General features: G+C 45.2%; 3 protein-coding genes across 3 annotated transcripts; 2 read left to right on the forward strand and 1 right to left on the reverse strand.

The window, feature by feature from the left end:
* The first annotated feature begins 413 nt into the window (after window positions 1-413).
* LOC306707126 (tumor necrosis factor ligand superfamily member 10-like) lies at window positions 414-4,117 on the forward strand. Its single transcript, XM_079174445.1, has 6 exons — window positions 414-603; window positions 1,424-1,564; window positions 2,354-2,399; window positions 2,508-2,624; window positions 3,572-3,795; window positions 3,896-4,117. Exons 1-6 carry the CDS (start codon window positions 490-492, stop codon window positions 4,103-4,105), a joined length of 852 nt encoding a protein of 283 aa, XP_079030571.1. The 5' UTR covers window positions 414-489; the 3' UTR covers window positions 4,106-4,117.
* A 2,682-nt stretch (window positions 4,118-6,799) lies between these two features.
* msl2a (MSL complex subunit 2a) lies at window positions 6,800-10,386 on the reverse strand. Its single transcript, XM_079174444.1, has 3 exons — window positions 9,383-10,386; window positions 7,244-8,661; window positions 6,800-7,105 (listed from the first exon to the last, which is right to left on the reverse strand). The coding sequence occupies exons 1-3, from the start codon at window positions 9,522-9,524 to the stop codon at window positions 6,803-6,805; spliced, it is 1,863 nt and encodes a 620-aa protein (XP_079030570.1). The 5' UTR covers window positions 9,525-10,386; the 3' UTR covers window positions 6,800-6,802.
* A 1,568-nt stretch (window positions 10,387-11,954) lies between these two features.
* pccb (propionyl-CoA carboxylase subunit beta) lies at window positions 11,955-16,407 on the forward strand. Its single transcript, XM_079175229.1, has 15 exons — window positions 11,955-12,221; window positions 12,680-12,799; window positions 12,916-12,984; window positions 13,253-13,309; window positions 13,415-13,528; window positions 13,649-13,759; window positions 14,007-14,115; window positions 14,248-14,368; window positions 14,463-14,544; window positions 14,624-14,747; window positions 14,861-14,968; window positions 15,060-15,160; window positions 15,356-15,454; window positions 15,598-15,697; window positions 15,781-16,407. Exons 1-15 carry the CDS (start codon window positions 11,991-11,993, stop codon window positions 15,900-15,902), a joined length of 1,668 nt encoding a protein of 555 aa, XP_079031355.1. The 5' UTR covers window positions 11,955-11,990; the 3' UTR covers window positions 15,903-16,407.
* The last annotated feature ends 144 nt before the right edge of the window (window positions 16,408-16,551 follow it).

Here is a 16,551-nt window from a genome sequence, read left to right on the forward strand (position 1 = left end):
AGCAAATGTCTTTAAAGTATTCAGAAACACATTCATCCATCCATGAGCGCTAATGTACTACCCAAACGAGATAATAATAATAATAATATTCTTGAAATAATTTAAATATGTAACTCAGATGTAGTTATAATACACATACGGCTATACATACACACATCCATGTCCACATTATTATTATTATTATTATTATTATTATTATTTCGTTTGGGTTGTACACAGCTCTCAACTCAAAGGTTTCCGCATTTCCGATAGCACCTGAAGGCGTCATGAAGTTGCATGTGCAACAGTAAGCTCACAGCTCATTTCTCTTTAATAATAGTGACATCTTGAGGCTTGTTCATCCTCCCTCCCTCTCTCTCTCCCTCCCTCCCTCCCTCCCTCTCCGTGCAGAGCAGAAATGCAGCAGAGCTTGATCTGACTTGTCCTCCCTGCTGGAAGTGTCGCTTGCTCCTCGGAACTTATATCTGGGTGCCTTCCTCACGCTGCGCTATGGCCGTTTCTCTTTCTCTCCAGAGTCTGGGGCTCATCATGCTCGCAGCGATCCTCCTGCAGACCATCGCGGTTGCCGTCAGCTTTGTGTACTTCAACAAGGTCCTGAGCACGGTAAGATATGCGTTTGTCTCCGCCGATAATAATAGCCTCAAACTGACTGCCGTCTTATAGGGGAAAGGGAATATTGGGCAACGTTTCAATGATGACAAGTTAACTTTACTTACAACACAGAGCTGTGTACTGACTACTAATACAGGGATACCATGCCAGTGACACAATTGTTAGGGTCTCTATACGAATAAAGGAATAAGACAATTAAAGTGTGAACTAGGTTATCGCCGTGAACTCACAATTTCATTCACAATTGTAGGTGCTGTAGGAAGGTCTAGTAAAATGTTATACCAAATGATGCCATGAAGTGGTCGTTCTCAACTTTAAAAATCTGCTACTTAACTGTTCCTCCAGGGGTTGAACTTTGCTGGATTTGGTGATACAGTATGAGCTACTGGAAAAAAAAAGAAAAGTCCCGGTCATGCAAGAATATCTGCCATTTTCTTAAGGCTGGACAATGAGAGAGGAGAACGTTGGGAGAGCAGATAACATAAAACAATGGCAGGAAACGATATCGTTGTGACACCCAAAGGCAACCTATTTCAGATTTGACACGTTGAAAAGCAGAAAAAGCTGACTGGTCCGGTGCTGAGCTCTGATTGGCTGAGTCACAGCAAAACCGCCCACCTCAAATCACACACACACACCTGTGACCACTTACGAGTTAATTGCATGTACTAATTAGCATCCACCTGTACCACTACTGTGTATCTGTAGTTGTTGTTTTGTAAGTTATAGAAAACACATTTTCAATTTAATTCAGAAAATAATGAACTGATTAATAGATAAGGAAAATAATGGTATAATTGTTTGTTGACAGATGCAGGAGAGTTTCTCCCGCAGCAGCGTGTCCTGTCTGATAAACGTAAATCTGCGCTCCGAGGTTGAAGATTCAGCGGAGGAAAAGAAGAGCGATCCCTGCTGGCAAGTTACGCAACAGCTCCACCACCACATAGAGAAGGTTTTTGATTTTATTTATTTTTTGGTCTAATCTGTCTTCAATGTGTGTTCCCTGATTGCCAAATTCTATGTGCGAGAAACTTTCATTACATTTAAAGGTGCAGTGTGTAGTATTTAGTGGCATCTAGCGGTGAACTAAACTTCAACCAAATGTGCCAAACATGGGAACTACGGTGGCCGACACAAAAAAACCCGCAATTATTCTTATTTTCAGGTAATTATACGCACATACTTATTTATATTATATTCCATGCTGCCAATAGATCCCTCTAAATCCTGCACACTGTTCCTTTCAAGACACCGGTGGCCATTCTTTACAGAACAGTCCCCACTGCATATTGGATTTCTTTCTAAATCCCATCACTCAGACACCTGATTGGAACAGAAAAGAATGATGCAACTCTACATCTTTTCTAAATACTAGTGACCCAACCGGTCGAAGTACACGGCCACCCACCCAGAGCCTGGTTCTCCTCGAACAGTCTTGACCCGCTCTTTATGAAAAGTGTCATGCGATAACTTGTGTTTTGATTCGGCGCTATATAAATATAACTGACTTGACTCTCCCGCGGGGGGAGCACTGCTATTACAGGTCAACAGATGATGTATTTGTTGACCCAGAGGGAGAACAGAATGATTAATGGGGCTGACAAGGCCCCTGGTGCATTACTGAATGTTTATGATCTAAAGATACCTAAAAAGGCATAAAAACTGAAGAGGTCACGATACTTGACCTTGCCACCCATTCACTCTCTTTTTCTTTCTGTCTCTCTGGGTGTTTTTCTTTCAGACGATGGCTGACAGATTCCAGAAGGAGATATCCACAGCCATGAGAAGTGAGAACAATGCCTCCATTGACTTATCAGTTACTACTAATAGGAGTAACGTATGACTTCTAGTAAAAATGCCTTGTTTGTGTTTCTTATCTGCCTGTGGTTTCACAGATAAGATGACAGGAGTGCTGCCTTTCCTGAGTCCTGGTGTCCGAGGGGTCCCTCTTCCTAAAGTTGCCGCCCATGTGACCGGTGTCGTCTCGTCCACAGAGCCTCCGACAGCGGACGGTGAGGATCCTTTTTCATGTAGCGCAGGAGGAAAACATCCAGTGTGTACACCAAGTAGAGTCCTGGAAAGCGGACAAATAACGGACATCTTGAGCACAGGACTTGTGTTTTTGGGACACATGTTCACGATGCTCACATGCCTCTGAGTGCTGTGTTGCCTCACCCAAACCTTTCGTGGGCCAATGGTGAGGAATGTGCTCCAAGGCTTCTCAGGCTGCTCTCAGATTCAGTAACGTCTCTGTGTTTGTCAGGACCTGCAGATGTGCAGCTGCTTTATCCTTCCACGATGTCCTGTCGTTGTCTTTGTGACCCGTCAATGTCTCAATTTCTCTTTGTCCATATGTAAAACAAACCTTACCGAATACAATTAGGTAGCAAGCATTGCTGTTTGTCACATTGTCTGTTTTAGTGTGACAACTGGGGGACCCAAAAGTCAAGTTCTTTCTAATTTTACACGTTTTGGCTTTAAAGGAAAAGTCTGGGAATGTTCTATATTTTTTATTATTGCAAATCAATTATATTTACTCCTTTTTTAAGACGTTTTTTACATTTTTTTTTAAAATGGAAGCATTTGTTGACGCATTGATAGAGATTTACATCTGACAGACTAAGACATTGTTGGTTTTGGTATTTTCATGGAATTTCTAGACAATAAGAAAAAACTATAATAATAAATATATATTCCTGAATGGTCACACATCCCCCAGGAGGTCATCTGTTTTTGCCTTCTTTTTAAACATGTGGCTGTGGTCAATTCTCTTTCAAAAGCCACTGGTCTGCGTGCACATCTGTAAGCATTATTTACACACTGAGTTTCATTAACATTTGTTTCTTATTTGAATATCCGTGACTGGTTGTACTCAGTAACGCAACACTCTATAAATCTCAACTGATATTGCATCATAGTTGAATGGCCTTAATTGGTGTGTGTGTGTGTGCTGTTGCAGGCCCGCGGAGCAGCAGGGGCTACCTGGGGGAGCGAATCCGAGTGTGGGAGGGCCAGAGAGGTCTGTCCTTCCTGCAGAACATGGAGCTGAGGGGAGGAGAGCTGCTGGTGCCCCGAGCAGGCCTCTACTACATCTACGGCCAGACCTACTTTAGACTGCCCTCCACGGGGGAGACGGAGGGGGAGGAAGAAGAAGCACAGCTTGTCCAGTATATCTACAAGAAGGTTAGGATTTGTGAACGCTATTAACGAAAATTATGAATGAAATGAAAAACAAAGTCGACTGAAGATTTCTTGATCTTGTTTTTGCGGTATGGCCCCACAGATGAGTTCCTACACGGTGCCCATCCTGCTGATGAAATCTTCCCGGAGTGCCTGCTGGCCTCGGGGTCAGGAGCCGGGTCTCTTCTCCCTCCATCAGGCCGGTACTGCCTTTCTGCAGCCCGCCGACCGCCTCTTCATCACCGTCAGCAATGCCAGCGCCATGGAGATGGACGGGAGGGCAAGCTACTTTGGGGCCTTCCTCGTGGGCTAAAGTGAGAAAACCTTTCCGGGGCAGAAAAAGTCCGGGACTAGGATGACTTCATATAGACATCAAGAGAAGTGACTCAAATGTTGGCTTGATCATTTGAGCAGCTGTCTGGTACAGGATTGGAGAAGAAGAATGGACTCTGAGGAGTGCAAAGGACTTCTTCGGGGAGCGTAAGGATATGATGATGATGAAGAGGAGCTGCAGAAGAAGAGAAGCTGGAAGAAGAGCCATTCGCTGTGTATTTACTCCAGCTGACACAGGAGTTCAATTCTGTTTTTTCATGGCTAGTAAACAGAAAGCGCCGCGTGACAGAGCAAACATGGATTACATGGTGCATTCACAGTGCTGGGTGTTTGGTCAGTACAATAGATGCAGATTAAATGTTGTACTCATGTGTGAATGACTTCTATTGAGAACAGATTTGAGTTGTCATCCACAATAAATGACAGTGCTGCTGGACACGGGACACTTTTATGAAAAACAAGTATCAAAAAAATGCCACAAGACAAGATTTGAAATGTTCAGTATTATAAGTGAAGCTTCCTTTTGGCTTACAGTGCTTTTGAATTTCCTCTTTGTGCAATGTCTTGAAGGAATGTGTGCATGACAGATCATGATGTCCTGTGGCCTCAAAGAGAAGCACTGACTCAGTATGAATGGAGTATAAAGTGTTTTGTGACACATTCGCACGTCTATATCCAATGGATACCTGAAAAGATTGTCTATTCCTTTTAAGTTAGATATATATTTTCTAATTATTTTACAGCTTTAATGAAGAAATCTCTTTATTAGGTCTTAATGTTTAACGGTTGTATGTGTGGTAATGGAGGTGAGGTAAAATGACTAACCTGTACTGGTTTGTTGTTTTTAGGTTTGTCTTCATTAAACGGGAAATAACAATTTATAGTATAAAACACTTATCAGGAAAAATATGTTTTCCATTTTTGGGATTCTTCCTAGCTTGTGGTGAATATGTGGTGCACTGTCTGCAGTCCAAACATGTCCTCTACACAAAAAGACACAATACTGAAAAAGTAAAAAACTATCATTTAATTCATGTTGTATTACATGTTTCCATATTATGGCAGTGAATGTTTCAGCAATAATAAGGGTCACTCCTCAAACAAGAGCTTTTGTACATAACAAAAAAAAAAACAATACCCAAAACTAATCAGGGTTCAAGTAATGCCCAAAAAAAAAAAAAATACATCTTGAAACATACACACACGCAGGAAGGTAGATCATATTTGCTGATCATACTGTAATCCACCGGCTACTTCCTGGTCTATGAGTTGAGAACCAAGGTGTTCGTTTGGTCAGCCTGAGTCCTCCCCCTCTCTCCTTCAGTCTCTTTTTGGTCACCACGACTGGACTGACAAACATGTTGTAGTTACAGTAAACACAAACACAGACAATACACAGCCTCTCGAGTTATAGGAGGGCTTCAAGGTGCTTTAACTAAAACACAAATAAAGACAGTGGTACCAAATCTCAAACACTTGGTATCAAAAATAGTCTCTGAGTTGGTCTCTAATCAGTCGGGACACTACACCTGGGGGGGGAAGAATGCACACGCAGAGGATATTTTGTCTTGTTAATGACAATCTATGGCTTCAGTTTATCTAAACACACAGTCATGTACAATCCCATAATCAAACCATAACGGTGTAATATTTTAGAAGACAGTCGGTTATAGTCTGTATAAATGGCAATACTGTAAACAACTGCGTGTGCGCACGAGAGCTGGGAGGCTCTTTGTTGGTGCTCCTATTGCTATGTTGTGATTTGGCCAATCAGTCTAAGTGCTTACAACCCACCATCCGACTCCCCACTGAATTTCAGTAAATCTCAGCAGGCGCACACACGCACGCGCACGCACACACACACACACACACTCACACACACTCTTACATGCACAGAAACTGTGGAGCCAGCCAAGTGCTTTGACATTATCTCGCTGCCTGTACAATGCCTGCATCAGTCAAGTTCATTAAGACAAATTCGTTATCAGCCTAACAGTACTCGGATTGAGTGAGTTAATGAGATAGAAAAGGCATAGAGTCTTGTGTGGGACATAACTTCTCCATAGATTAGTCACAAGATTCATTCACAATTAAGGTGTGAACACATACAGGCTTAAGGATTAGTAAGGGCCGTCCTGATACCTATGCTGCATTCCTTGAAATACACACGGAGTAATACTCAAACATGGAAAATGCTGTGACAGGTGACGAGATATGATGATGCCGTGTTTTTGTTATTACGCACCAAAAAAAAAAAAAAAAATCACACATGCGCACACTGAAATCTATAATGGTGCGCACACACACTGACAAACACAAACTCTGGTATGGGTTCCTATTGCCTCTAATAGTATGTCTGCGGGCTATGAACGAAAAAGCACCTCTTGGAGTACAGAACAGCCTTGGAACCGAGTATAACTGCTTCACTACAGACAGGCAACAATACACACCGGCACACAGGCACAATACAGGAGGCTTTGGCACACCCATGCTAGTCTTACTACTCAGCATTTTCCAACACAGAAGGAGAGCAGGTTACAGAACAGGACAGACCCATAGCTGCCTTATTGCCTCCCCGCAGGTGTTGGGGGAGGTACAGGTTGTCTCGACAGATACAACGATCAGCCGTCACATTCAATCAGCATCGAGCTGTCTTGTCTATGGAGTCCCCGCCCTCTCATCCAATCAGCAGCTCCAGGCTGTCCTCATAGCTGGGCTCTTGTGGGGGGCTGGGGGACAGAAAGGTTGCGGTCACGGGGGTCCCGGTCGCTGTGGCGACATTGAGGAGGGTGTTAGTGCGGATGCTGGTGGTTGCCGGGTTGCGGAGTGCAGCGGCCGCGGTGATGCTGGTGAGGTTGATGCCGAGTGTGAGCCGCGTCTGCTCCAAGGCTTTCTCTGGCACGGCGAAGGCCTCTAGCTTCTTCTCCCCGTTGGCCATGTAGGAGTTCTGGCAACCTCGACAGATACAATCCAAGCACGCCTGAGGAAGACGACGACAAAAAAACAGTCAAGGAACATTAGTCTATTTGAATCACATCAATGTTACATACAAGCTGCAAAATGACTGGTCTAACCTGAATGTAATATTTAATACACCGACATCAAAACCTACTCTCACCTTTCGGTTTGAATAGCAGGGACAGCGTTGGCCCCTACATGTCAGTACAGATGGATTCTGGGTAGCCCTGCCGCACTTGCAGCCCTTCTTCTCCGCAGGCTTCTTATACGGAGGCCTAACAGGCGCTGGGGGCACCAGGCAGCCGGACATCAACCGCTGGTCTTTGCTGCCGTCCTTGGTCTTGGAGCCTCCGCCGCTGCGTACCTTCGCATGGGGCTTCTTAGGGCCCGCATCAACATGCTTTCTGGCACCTTTATTGTGGTTCTGCGCAGGGCGACTGAGCTTGGGGGGCGCCCCGTTAGGAAGGGATGAGTACGTGTGTGCCGGCACAGTTAAGGAGGGTGTAGGTGGTTGCATGTACAGTGTCTGAGAAGGGTTCGGAGTGTGTAGATGTGAGGAGGGGCCCTGTAGGATGGAGGCGATAGGGAGGGGTTTCACCTTCTCCCTATCGCTCTCTGAACGAGAACGTTTTCGTTTAAGGCGGACCGGCGGGGGCTTGGAGGTCGGAGGAGGATCGAAGGAAGATGTGTGTATGTGAACACCGTGACTTGCCACCGTGTTAGTCCTGTCTGTTTGAATATGTGTGTAATTGTGAGCTGCGTCTAGCTGTATGTACATTGGAGCGTGTGCTCTGTCCGTGGTTATGTGTGTGTGAGTGTGCATACGTTCTGGCTGTGTGTAAGGAGAATCTCGACCCGGTTGAAGGGGATCCAAAGTCTGTAACACCTCCTCCACACTGAGAAGCAACACCTCCCCCTCCTCCAGCTCCCTGCTGCCAGATTCCCCATCCCTGAGTGAGCACACAGTGCCTAGAGTTGGGGCTAAAGGTCCAGTGGTCAGACTCAGTTCCAGACCACCACAGCCAGTACTGGACACAGACAGGTCTACCTGTGGCTGCTCCTCTACCAGCTCGCATACTTCCAGCTCAGGAGAAGAAGGATCCTGCTCCTCCAGCACCTCTCCGTTGCATTCCTGCGGTCCATTGGAACGAGGAGGGTCCGAGGAGGAGCTCTGGGGTACAGCCGACAGCTCTGCAGGAGCAGGTGGTGCCTCTGTGGGGGTGAGGGACTTTGGGGCAGATGGATTCACATTTTCCTGTGCTAGGCTCGGGTCTTCTGTCTCTATCTCTATCTCATCTTCATGTGACATTAGCACCTCCTCTAGCAGGGCCATGACCTCTGGAGACCCTCCCACATGGCCGCTGATCGACTGCAGCAACGGCGAATGGGTTACATAGAGACAGAGCTTCCTGTAACATTGCACCAGCAACGAGAGCTGTTTGTTCTCCTGGAAGCAGGAGTAATCCTTACAGCGGCTGCACGGCGGCCTTATCTGCATCTTCTGGCCTTTACAGCCCAAGCAGACGTAATGCTGACACTCTGCATGTGTTGGGGAAATGGGATCCTGGAGCAGTTTACCTGAGACAAAAACAAGAGGGAGCAGTTAATCCACTTGTTGGTGCCCCGTTGCACTTAAGTGCAGCAACTATGGCACAATCAACAAGTCATTTCCTAAGGCGACTTCGTCAAATAGCTTGTTTAGTCTGACCAACATTTCAAAATATATGCCGAATCACTTTTTGTCAACTAAATTGTTTCAGTACTGACTGATGCATTTCAAGCAGCTCAGGAAAAGCAATAACTTTAATACCGACACCATGATCTATGACTAATCTGGAATTATCGTGAAATGAAAACACTACATTACATAATCATAAGAGGCCAGACATATTGTCACATATCATTCTGTCAATCATGAGAGCCTCAATGCAAGCTGCGCAAGGATTGATAGTCAACTAGCATAGCGAAGTGAGTAAATAAAGCCTAAATAGGAAACACATGGCTCTGCAGCAGACACAACAACAGAGGAGTCATCTGTTGTCTTGACAAGAGGAGATGACTGGGGCTCAGCCTCAGTTGCTAAGGAGACCACTGAGAGCGCGACAAAATCGTGTCAACTGCTGCAAACACACTCACGCCCACCGTCACATCGGTCAATATGAATAGTTATGAAACACTGATTCATTTGAGCAAAATTAGACTAATTTGCGCTACGACACAGATGCTAATCTTGCAATGAGGTGACACAAAACATGATGTGTATCGCTGTTATACATTGATTGTGTTGCAGGATGCTTACCACAGGCAAGGCATGCAATGGACTGTCGGAAGAAGGGCAGTAGCTTGTACATCTCTGCGAAGCTGTGAGGCTGCCGCGGGTCACACTGCAGCACGGCCCGGCTGGCGGACACGTACAGAGCGGTTGCATTGACTGGGTTCATAGCAGTGTTACTCCGCAGACTCGGGGAAAGACGGCCCGGGAGAAGAAAAAATATCCAGCCACTCACTGCGACGGAGCTAAAAGATAGCCAAGTCTCCGGGTAAATAGAGGAAATATAAGGTGGCCTGGTGGAGTAACAAGCAGCCACTCCAGTGTGTCAGTGCAGGCACATGAATATATAATAGACACAATAACAGACAACGAATATGCCGAAGCGGTTTTCAATAAACGCGCACAACGCTAGCTAGCTCTGCAGCAGCTAACGTTAGCTAGAGTTAGCATCACCGGTTCGTAGTAGCTACTATTCACCAAGGAGATCACAATTCAAGTTCCTGTTGATTAGGACCAATTAGACCCTTGGTATAATTACTCACATCCCCCCCAACGCTGTCCAACAGCTAACAGTGGATCAAATGACCATCCATAATCAAAAGGATAGCATTACGCAGCTAGCGTTAGCTTACGACATCAGCCAAACGATTTAAACGAGAGATGCTCAATGTTAGCCATAGAGCCCATTTACTATCTAACCCCGTCTCATTGTCGATGCCTAGCTGAACGAAAAGCTGCTCCTGAGATCACACATTTGTTTGGGTTAGCAATGAGCTAACATATCCCAGGCGCGCACTCGATGTAAACAAAGCTAACCAGTTTGCGTTAGCATGTCATGCCAAAATTAGCTAGCCAAAAATTAAACCGTATCATTAACCCCCCCAATGTCCGCCTTATGCCTCACGCGTCGGAGGGAAATGCAAGCTGTGAATCGAAACCCTACGATTCTGATACGTTGTACTATAATACTTGGCGAGCAGCGACCGAAACATAGCTAACTAGCCGCTTTGCAAAATGTATCAATCATTCGATTTTCCACTTTTCCTCGCGCATCGAACCCCTCTCCACAGCCATGATCATCGCGCGAGAGTTCTCCTAGTTACCCTGGTTACCGTAGTGTTCGAAGGGTTCGCGAGCTCCTCTCTGTGCTCTGTACACACATTAGCACCTTCTGCATTTACACAGTAATTATGTAATTATCTCATTATTATATAACAATGAGATACGTATCTCATTATTATGAGATAGTAAGTCATAATTATAAGATGCTAAGTCATAATTATGAGATAGTAAGTCATTATTATGAGATGATAAGTCATAATTATGAGATGCTAAGTCATTATTATGAGATAGTAAGTCATTACTTACAGGATCTTTATTTTTTTCTCAGTGTCTGAAATGGGTTTCCATACACCACTGCACCTTCTGCATTTACACAATAATTTGCCAACAAAAGAAGCAATTCATTTATTCTTTCAAGAAGAAAGTGAGAAAATGAATAAAATAAAACTATGTACACATTTCATCAGCTTTTGCCGGCTCTTGTTCTAGTTAATGTTATGTAAGCTGTAAATATGTTAAAGGCTTTAACAGCACTGAATCATATATACTATATTTCAGAAGACTGAAGACAAAATTCAGAAGTGAAGAGGCATACATTAATGTTTAATTGTGCAAAATATGGCCAGGCGCTTTCCCAATCTATTTACTCTTTTTTTTTGTTAAAACAGCTTTAATGACAAAATGAAATGTTTGATGAATAGTTCCATTCCTCTGATTTCATGTGTTTTATGTTCCATATTTTATGTTCCCACGTGCCGTCCTCTTTGTTTACCTTTTTTTACGTCTCCATGCTTCCACTGGTAACCCCGTGTTTAACTGTCACTTTGCTATGAATTGTAAGTAATTCCCTTGGGCTAAGTCTGCAGAAATTTGGATTTATGGAGAGGGTTCATAACGGGTTTAAAATGTATGCCAGAGACCCTCATTGGGGCCCAAATCTCAACACTCACGTGAGGGTTTAAGGCTGTCTCACTGTCAGATCATCGAGTGTTTGAGGGCTCTCCCGCAGATATTTTGAGCCCTTTATGAACACTTTCCGTAAGTCAGCATTAGATGCAGACTTTGTCCAAGGGCATTACCCACAAGTCATTGCAATGTGACGTTAAACACGGGGTTTCCGCTGATCGCATGGAGACGTAAAAAAAAAAGGTAAACAAAGAGGACGGCTCACGTGTGTTCAGCCTGTCATATTCATTTTACTCAGAAAACATGAAATTAGAGGATATTTATTCATCAAATATGTAATTTAGTCATTGAAGCTGTTTTGACAAAAACGAGTAAAGCCCTCACAACCTCTCACACTCGTCAGTAAATCATTGAGGCTTCAGGTTTAAGGCTTTAAGGGGGACATTGGGATTGGTCCTTTATTTAAGGGAGTTCCAGGAAATGGTCCCTTCCAGGTCCCGCCCATCTACACGTGGTACGCAATCCTTCTTTCTTATTGGCTGTGAAAGCTCGTCCCCCCTGATCAACGCCCCCCTCCGCTGCTGCTGCCTGCTCTCGTCCAATTCCCAGGCGAGACGCAGCTCATCGCGAACGAGCCTGTAGTCTCGAGAACGCACGTCAGGCAAAGATGGCGGCCTTCACTCTGGCCCGAAGAAGCGGTGGTCTGATAAACGGGCTGAGGACGTCTTTCAGGAGTCTGGCGCCCGGGAAATATGGCGCAGTCGCTGCCGCAATGCCGCCGGCGAACTGCCGCTGGAATTCCGTCAGCCACCTGAGCGTGAAGGAGAGGATTGACGAGAAACGGAAGATGGCGCTGCGCGGGGGAGGTCAGCAAAGAATAGATGCACAACACAAAAAGGTAAAAGCAACATTGGTTTTCTTCTATTCGTGTTAGCCAACATGTAAGCTAGCATGTCATTAAAGCTTCAAAACGATACAGGGTGGAGTTGCTGCGCTTGTCTCAAAGTCACTGGTTGCAGCTGGAGGTTTTTAAATGACCTTTAAAAACAAACTTTCTTACCTTCCTCGGGTTAACTATTACTCTAAGGCACAACATATAACTAGAAGGAAGTGATCATGATAAAAACCCCTCTGTATATGCATGTAATGTAATCATATTTCAGAAAGTATTAAAAATGGCATGTTTCTTTTTGGCTAATCCAGCAAGTTAAATATTTGACAAATCATAGAAAAAGTCCATATTGCAAGCAGCTGATGATAAACAACACTGGCCACACATGTGTACAGGTATTTGTTGTAACACTCACCTGTAGTGTTGTGGGTGTCTGTGTGGTAACGTGGTGTTTTGTGTTGCAGGGTAAGTTGACAGCCAGGGAGCGAGTGGAGCTTCTGCTGGACCCCGAGTCCTTCGTGGAGTCGGACATGTTCGTGGAGCATCGCTGCTCTGACTTCGGCATGGAGCAGGACAGGAACAAGGTACCAGCCGGCACGCCGCCGACCACAACTGGATCCACTGGAAGCAAGAGACTCGTTCTTCCACTGGGGTTTGAAATACTTAAATCTCATAACATCTTTGTCTCCTTCTGTCACAGTTCCCGGGCGACAGCGTCGTGACAGGCCGAGGACAGATCAATGGCCGGCTGGTTTATGTGTTCAGTCAGGTACGACGTGGAACTAAACTAAAGGGATTCAAGGGTCATTATGCAACACAGGGACGCACAACGAAATTCAGTTGTATACATTACATTCCTGTAGGGCCTTTTTCTTTTATTTGCATCATAAGGAATGTCCATCAACTATGACTGTGTTTGAGCACCAAGCACCATGATCATTAGTGATAAACACAGTGAAGACAGAAATGCAACGGGTGCTACCGGCCGCAGCAATACAAAGCAGCTTGGTGTTTCATGTTTAATATTCTTCCCTCAGGACTTCACCGTGTTCGGTGGCAGTCTGTCTGGAGCTCACGCACAGAAGATTTGTAAGGTAACAGCAGCTATATAGCAATATAAGCGTAAATAGAAGAAAAACTGCTATTCCTCGTCAACAATGAGAGGATGGATGTTTAACGTTTAAATGTGCTGCACTCAGATTATGGACCAGGCCATGATGGTTGGCGCCCCGGTCATCGGGCTGAACGACTCCGGAGGAGCTCGGATCCAGGAGGGAGTGGAGTCTCTGGCTGGATATGCAGATATCTTTCTGGTACGTTGCTGCTCACCGACTACGATCTGCCCTCAACATATTCAAAATGTTAACATTCTGAAACTCACTCGGCCGGAGGCGTCGTATCGGACAAAAAACCAAACATTCTCCTTTTTCCAGAGGAATGTGATGGCTTCAGGAGTCGTCCCTCAGATCTCCCTCATCATGGGCCCCTGTGCAGGAGGAGCCGTCTACTCCCCGGCCCTCACGGATTTCACCTTCATGGTTAAAGTAGGGAGCGGCACAAATACAGCTTTAAACACTAGAATTAGTAATGATCTAATAATCCACATTTTATTTTTATAGCCACAGCAGACATCCAGAGTCAAACGTTTCAGTGTTTTCTAAAATGTCAACATTCTGCTAATTGTGCACGCAAAAGTTGCAGTATAGTGCTACATAATGAATTAAGCAGTTATCGTTCTAGGATTGTATTCCCACTTACATTAGCCTAATAGCTCTGTGTGTGTGTGTGTAGGACACGTCATACCTGTTCATCACAGGACCCGATGTTGTGAAGTCTGTCACCAATGAAGACGTGACTCAAGAGGAGCTCGGTGGAGCCAAAACACACACCACTGTGTCTGGTTAGTGTGCATGTAGCAGCGTGTGTCGCTTGTTTTCCATTGAGGCTGCCGTTTTAACACAACATCTCAACCTAAAAGGGAATTCTTGTCTTTTTGGGGGTCTAAAAAAAATGTCTGACGTCTTGTTCTCAGGAGTGGCTCACCACGCTTTCGAGGATGACGTCGAAGCTTTGCTCAACGTGCGAGAGTTCTTCAACTTCCTGCCGCTGAGCAATCAGGATGCCGCTCCTATCAGGGAGTGCCACGACAGCAGGTAACCGTTCACCAAAAACAATAAATTATTAATGGGAGAATATCTTTGTTTGTTTTTCAACTCACGTCTGACACGTCGTCCCTCTTTTTCTCAGCGATCGTATGGTACACTCATTGGACACGATCGTGCCGTTTGAGACGACTAAAGCCTACGACATGTTGGACATCGTTAAAGCAGTAAGTGCACAAACTCTTAATGCGTCTCATTTCATCTCTGCGAGTGCCAACGGTTTCCTCTCTCAATGCTTCTGCTCAGGTAGCGGACGAGAGCGACTTCTTTGAGATCATGCCCAACTACGCCAAGAACATCGTGGTGGGCTTTGCCCGCATGAACGGACGCACTGTAGGCATTGTGGGTAACCAGCCCAAAGTGGCTTCTGGTGAGTAAACTAACTGAAGGGCCAAACGTAAGAGAGGCAATCGGAGGAGATAAATGATCAGCGTTAGGTCATTCTGTATGTTTCCCTTTTTAAATGATATCCGCGTTCATCAGGTTGTTTGGACATCAACTCCTCGGTGAAGGGAGCTCGCTTTGTACGCTTCTGCGACGCTTTCAACATTCCCATCATCACCTTTGTGGATGTGCCAGGCTTCCTGCCAGGTAGCGTTTTTGTTTAACTTCTCACAGTGCATATATATACTGTACACTGGCTGCATTCAAAGATGATTAACACTGTGATGGTTGTCAACAGGTACCGCTCAGGAGTATGGAGGCATCATCAGACATGGAGCCAAGCTGCTGTATGCCTTTGCAGAAGCCACTGTCCCGAAAATAACCATCATCACCAGAAAGGTGTGTGTGTGTGTGTGTGAAACTTCACACTTCCCGCAGATGCATCACAATAGAAAACATTCTACATCTCTTTACTGGAAGACTGTGGAGCAGCTGTACTCGGTGCTGAGTTTGCATTAAAAGCAGCATGGTGATCAGTCTTAATCAAGTCAGAATAAACATTCACTGTGGACGTGGTTTGTGTCCCCCCCCCAGGCTTACGGAGGAGCCTACGACGTGATGAGCTCCAAACACTTGAGAGGAGACGTGAACTACGCCTGGCCCACCGCTGAGGTCGCAGTCATGGGTGCCAAGGTACAAACACACAAGTTCTTTCTATTCGTCTGTCTTTATCGCTCCCTCTTTCCTTCGTTTGGATAATGTGCATGCAGGTCGAGGAGGACCATCGTATTTCGACTTTGAGTGATCGCTAACGATCTGGTCCGTTTCTCTCTCAGGGTGCCGTTCAGATTATTTTCAGAGGAAAGGAGAACCAGGCGGAGGCCGAGGCCGAGTACGTCGAGAAGTTCGCCAACCCTTTCCCCGCTGCTCTCAGAGGTGAACTTTCTCGCTTCTTCGCGGCACGAAAAAATTGAAATCATAAACTTCCATTTTGTGACCGGCCAACTGTTTGTTTTCAGGTTTCGTGGATGACATAATCGAGCCGTCGACTACTCGCAAGAGGATCTGCAGAGATCTGGAGGTGCTGGCCAGCAAGAAGCAGATAAACCCCTGGAAGAAACACGCCAACATTCCTCTGTGAACCACACCAACACCGGCTAAAGGCACTTCTTCTGACACGGACTTTGCATTCAAATGAACTGCGGCGTGACCTCGTGATGACGACTTGGGTTGTTTGTCTAGTCGTGCAGCCCTAGCTCAGCACATTTATCTGTACAGCCACTGATATGCACACCTGAAGACACACACTGGAGGTAGTTGCTGTCAGTAGTAGCGGCCATATTGGTCACTTTGACACTTGGGACATTTTGAGAACAAGATTGTATCTGAAAGGGTAGATTACGTTTCGCGGGCAACCAGCTGTCAACATGGTGGTATTAGTGGAAATGCAAAACATGTTGTACACGTACGGTGTTTCCTAAGTCGTATGTACTGTATTTAGTCGAGGTTTGTGGTGTGAACATTAGTGAGCACTTTCAGATGCACTTCTTGTGTTCCATGTCTTCCATTTAGGTCAAGCAGTCCTCCTGACACAGTGCCTTTCCTCTCTGGCTGACTGCCATTTTTAAAATAAATCATGGACTCAATACCAAGTGTTTTCTTTCTTACTACTTTTCCAATGCAATTCCCATAGTATTAGATTTAATGTTTACGGATAAAAGCAGACAGTTTTCTTAATTGTCAGACCTCGATATCTTCACAGTGGCTGAATACATTTTTACCTTTCAAAC

Source organism: Pholis gunnellus, assembly GCF_910591455.1.
Source record: "Pholis gunnellus genome assembly, chromosome: 15".
NCBI classification, from domain to species: domain Eukaryota; kingdom Metazoa; phylum Chordata; class Actinopteri; order Perciformes; family Pholidae; genus Pholis; species Pholis gunnellus.

Coding starts and splice junctions, on each gene's coding strand:
- msl2a (XM_079174444.1), bottom strand. CDS start 9,524: ATGAACCCAGTCAATGCAACCGCTCTGTACGTGTCCGCCAGCCGGGCC. Junction 8,662..9,382: donor CATTGCATGCCTTGCCTGTG/GTAAGCATCCTG, acceptor TTTTTGTCTCAG/GTAAACTGCTCCAGGATCCC. Junction 7,106..7,243: donor CCTGCTATTCAAACCGAAAG/GTGAGAGTAGGT, acceptor CGTCTTCCTCAG/GCGTGCTTGGATTGTATCTG.
- LOC306707126 (XM_079174445.1), top strand. CDS start 490: ATGGCCGTTTCTCTTTCTCTCCAGAGTCTGGGGCTCATCATGCTCGCA. Junction 2,400..2,507: donor GATATCCACAGCCATGAGAA/GTGAGAACAATG, acceptor GTGGTTTCACAG/ATAAGATGACAGGAGTGCTG. Junction 3,796..3,895: donor TCCAGTATATCTACAAGAAG/GTTAGGATTTGT, acceptor ATGGCCCCACAG/ATGAGTTCCTACACGGTGCC.
- pccb (XM_079175229.1), top strand. CDS start 11,991: ATGGCGGCCTTCACTCTGGCCCGAAGAAGCGGTGGTCTGATAAACGGG. Junction 12,985..13,252: donor TGGTTTATGTGTTCAGTCAG/GTACGACGTGGA, acceptor TTCTTCCCTCAG/GACTTCACCGTGTTCGGTGG. Junction 14,969..15,059: donor TGTGCCAGGCTTCCTGCCAG/GTAGCGTTTTTG, acceptor GGTTGTCAACAG/GTACCGCTCAGGAGTATGGA.